The sequence below is a fragment of the Aegilops tauschii genome, chromosome 4 (genome assembly GCF_002575655.3).
Source record: "Aegilops tauschii subsp. strangulata cultivar AL8/78 chromosome 4, Aet v6.0, whole genome shotgun sequence".
NCBI lineage: Eukaryota > Viridiplantae > Streptophyta > Magnoliopsida > Poales > Poaceae > Aegilops > Aegilops tauschii.
The window spans coordinates 320,822,337-320,830,310 of NC_053038.3; the positions used below are offsets into that span (position 1 = coordinate 320,822,337).

General features: G+C 50.3%; 1 protein-coding gene across 1 annotated transcript; it reads right to left on the bottom strand.

Moving 5' to 3' along the window:
* Positions 1-6,099: 6,099 nt before the first annotated feature.
* On the bottom strand, positions 6,100-7,740 carry LOC109775581 (galactinol synthase 2). The gene is made up of 4 exons (XM_020334309.3): positions 7,321-7,740; positions 6,909-7,232; positions 6,683-6,817; positions 6,100-6,585 (listed from the first exon to the last, which is right to left on the bottom strand). The coding sequence occupies exons 1-4, from the start codon at positions 7,645-7,647 to the stop codon at positions 6,352-6,354; spliced, it is 1,020 nt and encodes a 339-aa protein (XP_020189898.1). The 5' UTR covers positions 7,648-7,740; the 3' UTR covers positions 6,100-6,351.
* Between the last annotated feature and the right edge of the window lie 234 nt (positions 7,741-7,974).

The window sequence follows — 7,974 nt, forward strand, 5'->3', positions numbered from 1 at the left end:
AACAATGATCTCCTATTTTAACAGAAATAACAGGCATGCCTACAACAGGTCTATGTTTATTTTTAGTATCGGGTCTAACAGTTCTAGCAGCTTCATCACAGAAGTAAATAACATGCCCATCAATATTATCGACCAAGAGATCTTTAACCATAGCAATACTAGGTTCAACTTTAATTTGCTCAAGGGATGTAGGTGTTCTAGTATTACTCTTACGAACCACAGTTGAAGCTTTAGCATGATCCTTTATTCTAGCAGGGAAATGTGGTTTCTCAATATAAGCGGTAGGAACAATAGGATCAACATTATAAGTGATAGTCTTTTCTTCAACTTTAATAGGTTCAACTACTTTTACTTCAATGGGAGGATGATATTTAAACTACTTCTCCTTAGGGAGATCAACATGAGTAGCAAATGATTCACAGAAAGAAGCTACTATCTCAGATTCAAGTCCATATTTAGTGCTAAATTCACAAAAAGTATCGATATCCATAAAAGATTTAACACAATCAAACTTAGGCGTTATACCTGACTCCTTAACTTCATCGAGTTCCCAATCGCCAGAGTTGCGTTTAATTCTTTCCAATAAATCCCATTTGAATAGTCTTCATCATAAAAGAACCAGTACACGAAGTATCGAGCATGGAGCGATTATTGAGAGAAAGCCGAGCATAAATTTTTTGAATAATAATTTCTCTTGAGAGCTCGTGATTGGGGCATGAATATAACATTGACTTAAGCCTCCCCCAAGCTTGAGCGATGCTTTCTCCTTCGCGAGGCCAAAAATCATATATATATATATATATATATATATATATATATATATATATATATATATATATAATTACGATCACGATGAACCAGATGCATAGGATAAAACTTGTCATGAAATTCCAATTTCAATCGGTTGTAGTTCCATGATCCAATATCATCGCATAGCCTAAACCATGTCAATGCCTTTCCCTTCAAAGATAAAGGGAATACCTTCTTCTTGATAACATCCTCGGGCATACCTACAAGTTTAAATAATCCACAAACTTCATCCACATAGATTAGGTGCAAATCGGGATGCAATGTTCCATCTCCTGTAAAAGGATTAGCTAGCAGTTTCTCTATCATGCCTGAAGGAATTTCAAAGAAAACATTTTCAGTAGGTTCAGCAGGTTGAGGAGCAACTCTTTGCTCTACTGGTCGGGGTGAAGATACCCCGAACAAGACCCTCAAAGGATTACTTTCCATAGTAATAAGTGATAGTAAATTTCAGCACACTATATAAAATTTTCCTTACCAAATTCCACTTACCAAAGGCGCTTCACTCTCCGGCAACGGCGCCAGAAAAGAGTCTTGATGACCCACAAATATAGGGGATCTATCATAGTCCTTTCGATAAGTAAGAGTGTCGAACCCAACGAGGAGCAGAAGGAAATGACAAGCGGTTTTCAGTAAGGTATTCTCTGCTAGTACTGAAATTATCGGTAACAGATAGTTTTGTGATAAGGTAATTTGTAACGGGTAACAAGTAAAAAAAGTAAACAAGGTGTAGCAAGGTGGCCCAATCCTTTTTGTAGCAAAGGACAAGCCTGGACAAACTCTTATATAAAGGAAAACGCTCCCGAGGACACATGGGAATTATCGTCAAGCTAGTTTTCATCATGCTCATATGATTCGCGTTCGTTACTTTGATAATTTGATATGTGGGTGGACCGGTGCTTGGGTACTGCCCTTTCTTGGACAAGAATCCCACCTATGATTAACCCCTCTTGCAAGCATCCGCAACTACAAAAGAAGTATTAAGGTAAACCTAACCATAGCATGAAACATGTGGATCCAAATCAGCCCCTTACGAAGCAACGCATAAACTAGGGTTTAAACTTCTGTCACTCTAGCAACCCATCATCTACTTATTACTTCCCAATGCCTTCCCCTAGGCCCAAACAATGGTGAAGTGTCATGTAGTCGACGTTCACATAACACCACTAGAGGAAAGACAACATACATCTCATCAAAATATCGAACGAATACCAAATTCACATGACTACTTATAGCAAGACTTCTCCCATGTCCTCAGGAACAAACGTAACTACTCACAAATCACATTCATGTTCATAATCAGAGGGGTATTAATATGCATAAAGGATCTGAACATATCCTCTTCCACCAAATAAACCAACTAGCATCAACTATAAAGAGTAATCAACACTACTAGCAACCCACAGGTACCAATCTCAGGTTTTGAGACAAAGATTGGATACAAGAGATGAATTAGGGTTTGAGATGAGATGGGGCTAGTGAAGATGTTGATGGAGATTGACCCCCTCCCGATGAGAGGATCGATGGTGATGACGATGGTGATGATTTCCCCCTCCCGAAGGGATGTTTCCCCGGCAGAACAGCTCCGCCGGAGCCCTAGATTGGTTTCGCCAGGTTCCGCCTCGAGACGGCGGCGCTTTGTTCCGAAAGCTTTCTTCTGATTTTTTCTAGGGCAAAAGACTTCATATAGCAAAAGATGGGCACCGGAGGCCTGCCAGGGGGCCCACGAGGCAGGGGGCGCGCCCAAGGGTGTAGGGCGCGCCCCCACCCTCGTGGACAGGGTGTAGCCACCCTCTGGTGCTTTCTTCGCCCAATATTTTTAATATATTCCAAAACTGACTTTCATGGAGTTTCAGTACTTTTGGAGTTGTGCAGAATAGGTCTCTAATATTTGCTCCTTTTCCAGCCCAGAATTCCAGTTGTCGGCATTCTCCCTCTTCGTGTAAACCTTGTAAAATAAGAGGGAATATGCATAAGTATTCTGACATAATGTGTAATAACAGCCCATAATGCAATAAATATCAATATAAAAGCATGATGCAAAATGGGCATATCAATGAGCAAATGAAGTTGTGAAAGAAATGCTCATCCCCGCTATCCATTGTACCTTGTGAGCAAAGCGTTGAACACCTTGCGGTCATGGTTGAGACATGGCCAGGAAATGCACGTCCAGCTCCCCTCGCAGACAACAAAGCAAGGTTGGGGTCGGTGGTGGTGGTGGGCGCCCTCCGGCAATGCAGCGCCTGCCGGAAGTTGTTGGGGTCGATGGGCGATGTCGACGGCCGTAGCTTCTCATCCACCGGCAACAAGGAACCACGAACGCCGGCAAAATTCTTTCCGGATCGCGAGCGTAGGACGGCTATGGCATGGTGTGGTCGTGTTTCGAACGGCCTTGGTGGAAGGCAACGCGTCCGGGAACGGGGTGACGACGGCGATGACGGGGATGGGGGGAGGGGGCGGAAATACGACAGGGAAAGAGAACAAGGGGTGTTTGTGCCACCGATGGGAGGGTCAGGGAGGACAAGAGCACACGCCTCGCCCGCCCGCGCACGTCCATTTGGCCGCAAATGCGGTCTAAAGTTGGGACATTAGTCCGTTTGCTACCGCACGTTGGGCCACCTGTTCTGTCCATTTATCCCAGACGAGCGCGGTCGGACCATTTGTGGTTGCACGTTGGAGTTTCCCTCAGTCCTTGGTATCTCGCGACGACATACGATCCACTGCAGCGTGACTGTGTGCGGTTGCCGATGGACCAACGTAGGTGTTGTTCTATCAATGCTCTTCAATTTCTTTGGTAAGAAAATACTCCTAGTTCTATACGTTAGAGCAACTCCAATGGGGCGACCCAAACGGACGGCAATTTCGTCCGCTTTTTGGCCGTTTGGGTCGGCCGCCCGCCCGGCGTCTGCCCTGTTTTTTATATGGGTCGGTAGCGTGCCCAACGCGCCGACCCATATATGCCGGCGTGACCGGCTGGCCGCCCAATTTTACATTGATAATTGCATTCAAACATATTGTCAAATAACATAGTTTAAAGCGAATAAAATAGTATAGTTTTACAAGCCGAATACAAATAAAAATGTTTCATAGTTTTGTAAACGAATAAAAGAAGATACATCTATTAGTATGACAGTGCAAGCCCTGACGTGGCCCTTATACTGCCCTTGCCAAGCAGAGGGCAGTTCCTCCACTCCTAGTGCATGCAGTCTATGCTGCCAAGTATCACTGGGAAGCCCCTACTGGCATTCATCGCCAACAAACGGGTTGTATCTTCAGCTGTCGGCTCTCTCAAGTACTCAGGGCCAAACACAACAATAACAGCCTTGCAGAACTTATAGAGGGACTCTAGGCATGTAGACTCGCTCATACGGGCGTACTCGTCAATGAGATCACCGGGCACTCCGTATGCAAGCACTCGGATGGCGGCAGTGCATTTCTGATAAGAGGAGAAACCAATCTTGCCGGCGGCATCCTCTTTGCACTCGAAATAGTCGTCATAGCAGACCGCCCCCTCTCTAATACGGCTGAAAAGATGCCTACTCATACAGAAATGGCGGTGGAATTTTTGATGTTTGAACAACGGGTTTGTTTTATCAAAGTAGTCCTTCCAAAGAAGGAAATGCCCCCTCTCTCGGTTGCGATTCAACGCCGGAAGGTGGCCCGGAATGGAGCCACGGAACAATGGCCGCTGGCTGTTGAGGTGGTGATGGACCAACACGGCAGCCAATATCTCCTCCTCCTCGTCCGAATCGTCGGAGTCGCAAAGGAAATTGTGGAAAAAGAACTCGCCGGCGGAGTCCATTTTGTACCTTGGCAAACTGTCGAACAGCTTGCGGCGTCGATGAAGGAGACGGCCAGCGAGGGGAGTTGCGGCGCGCACGGACCAGCTAGCTGCCCTGCCGATGTCCGACGAGTGGGCCGTTGTCCGACGAGCCTGCCGGTGAGGATCTGGCCGGGGCGGCTTCTTGGCCACAGGCGGCTGTGCGGTGGGGGGAGCGGGGGTGGGAAGCAGTCTGCTCCCCGTCGGCAAGACGGCGGTGGCGGGCAACGGGGGAGTGGGCGGCGTTGCTGGGCGGATGTGGAGGCGGCGGCAGCTGACAGAGTCGCCGGCAAAAATGGACGGTGGCGTCGGCGACGAAGGAGGCGGGCGAGGGTTGCCGTTGGATGGGGGTGAGAGGGGGAGGCCAATGTGCCATCGACCAACGGGCCCGGGGAGAGGAGAAAGCGAGCGTGCGCACGTCCGTCGCGTGTCCACGTCAACGCAAATCCAGATCAAAAATGAGTCGGAAATGGGTCGCCCGCGGACAAAAAGCGGACAAGCGTTCATTTGAATCGGCACGTTGGGCCGCCTCCCCATTGGAGTTGCTCTTAGGCGTGCCAGTCGGTAGTTATATCAATGTATCACCAGGAACAGAAAGGGACTTCATGTGCAGTTAATATCACTTGTACTGGACCTCGTTGCTCTGACATGCTCCACATCGAGCAATTTAACTGAACGGCTTTACGAGGGTAGTACCATGATGCTACGTGCGCGTCTCCTGTGCGGGCATGTCAAGAAGTCGGCCGAGTCCAGGCAACTGACGGTTCCCTGGCAGTTTTGCAACGAAAGGAGAGTCAAACCGTAGTTTTCAGCACCGGCCATGTCCGACTGTAAAAACACACTACGTAATCCAGGACAATAACACGACGGCAGAGCAAGCAATCGACGCTCGCTGTCTGACCTCACATTTCGCAGCTGCATCGGATAGGGTAACGTGGATTTGTGAAGTTTCTACTAAAATAGTAAGGTCGACAGAGAGACTACCATTTCACCGACGAAATTTCCCTCGTCCATTTCACCGGGCAGTCATGAGATCGACACTTGGACAGCACTTGGAGCCCCCACCGGTGGAGCACGTCCTGGGCACAGCGGCCCCGGGGCGAGCACGAAATCCACACAATCAAAACACTGACAGGATCCTTTGAGCAAAGGGAACGCATACTACTACTACTACAATAGCGGCATGCCAGGCTGCTATAGATAAAACGGGGGCCACCCGTCGGCTCGCCCGAATTGTACTTTCGAGGTACGTTGGGGTTGCCGCTGGGCCGACGTACGTTGTACCGCCGTACCCCGTACGTCATAATCCATGAACCATCCAGAAACGTGAAGAGGGCTCATTAGGGAAAAGGATTGCCCGTGTTTCACGTCATGCAGCACCCGAGAATGACGCATTTCCTCATTTCAGAAAGAGAATGACAAGGAGAGCAGAGCTGACAGAACGTAAGTGAGAGAGGCTGACGTGAAAAATATATGCCATAATTTTTAAAGCTTCCTATTGATTCACACATAATTCTTTCATACAGGACGACTCAGCACTCTACTTCACAAAGGGTCGAGGATATTCACATACGTGGACTCTTTCGATCCTATCTTAAACTTGAAATGATACTGCTAACTTGGAACCGAACAGACGCAAAATACCAAAATGCAAATGCTTATAGGTGCCCGGCTTCCTGCTTTGATGACCACAGTGGCACGGGCCGGAGCTAGGCAACCGGGGATCACGCAGCCGAGGGCGCGGTGACGTACTTGACGGTGCCGGCTTCCGCAAGCGCCGCGCGGAGCGGCTTCTTGGCCGCCGCCTCGAGCTCGTCGGCGTCGGCGGCCAGGGCGGGCAGGCCCTTGAAATCGAGGCTCTCGTCGTTGTAGATGTCCCACCAGTTCCTGGCGAGGATCTTGATGTCCTCCCTGTCCATGTTCTCCTCTTTGCCCGTGAACCTCCATGGCTTCGATCCCTGCAACCATGTGTTACCAATCCATCCATAAGAATGCAAGCCATAATCAGAAACCGAACGGAATTCATACCACCGGCCGAGAGTGGGGTCCCCTTACCGCAGCGCAGTAGTGCACCACCTTGACCTTCTCCAGCTGCACGTTCTCCGGGTGCCTCCAGAGCATCGCCAGAACAAGGTTGTAGACCAGCGGGATCGGCTTGTACTGCTCCCTGAAGAACATGTTGAGGAAATCCTGCAGATTAAGGGAGCAAGAACAAGGTGAGCACGAACGCCGTTATTACTGCAAAATCTGGAGACTCGAAACAAAAGCATTAGCGGCTTACCTGCTCCGCGAATGGGGTCGTCGGCGTCACGCGGAGGGTGTCAAGGAGCGCCTTGGCGGTGGCCATGCTGGGCTCGTGCACGAACATGCCGGCGTTGAAGTAGAGCGCCGGCGGCGGGCCCATCTCGGCGGCCGGCCACGTCACCTTGTCGGGACACTGCTGGCAGTAGCCGATCTGGTACTGCGGGGTGTGGCTCCACGTCTTCTCGCAGAAGCAGTCCATCACGGCGTAGAAATGCCCCTTGGGCAGATCAAACAACTCGTCGATGTTGTCGAACACCTGGATGTCGGCGTCGAGGTACACCATCCTCTCGTACTCCACAAACTGCGCTCAAGAACAGATCAGCACACCATTACTACCATACACACTGACAAAAGTTAGCGAGACAGGCAGAGGTGGTACGGTAATTTACCTCCCAGATGCGGAGCTTGGAGTAGTTGATGACGTAGTAGGCCATGGCAAACTGGGTGTGGTTCTCGGGCGGGTACACGGGAGCGATCTCGCGGACGATGCAGCCCTGGGAGACGAGGATCTTGCGGTGGAGCTCGGGCACGTCGGGCAGCACGGCCACCACCAGCGGGTAGGCCGACCCAACCTTGCGCAGGCCCTTGGCAAGCCCCACCACGCCCATCCAGTAGTCCCCCGCCCCCGCCAGGAACGTCACGTACGCCTTCGTCGCGGGCTTGGCCGCCGCCACGGCGGCCTTGGCGGTCATCTTGCCGGCCAGCTCGGGAGCCATCTTGATCTCGTCTCGGGAAGGAAGCTTTCTTGGGTTCGGGCTTGAGTTTTTGTGTCGGGTTTAGAGAGTGGTTTTTGGCTTTGGATTTCTGATGAGGTTCCACGGTGGGTGGCGAGGCTATAAATAAGGAAACGCAGGGCGGAATGGTCCACTGGATAACGCCAGGTTTCCACACCCACGTCGTCGGTCAGGGAGCACGGCCTGTTCGATCGGACGCGTATGCCTGGTGGAGATTGTAGATCGGACGGCCGGGACGCCGTGGACGGAAGCTTCTCGCGGGGGCAGTTTCGGTAGCGGCAGCAGGAAGGCGCGAGAAGTGTGCAGAAT

Coding starts and splice junctions, on each gene's coding strand:
- LOC109775581 (XM_020334309.3), bottom strand. CDS start 7,647: ATGGCTCCCGAGCTGGCCGGCAAGATGACCGCCAAGGCCGCCGTGGCG. Junction 7,233..7,320: donor CCAAGCTCCGCATCTGGGAG/GTAAATTACCGT, acceptor TCTTGAGCGCAG/TTTGTGGAGTACGAGAGGAT. Junction 6,818..6,908: donor CGACCCCATTCGCGGAGCAG/GTAAGCCGCTAA, acceptor CTTAATCTGCAG/GATTTCCTCAACATGTTCTT.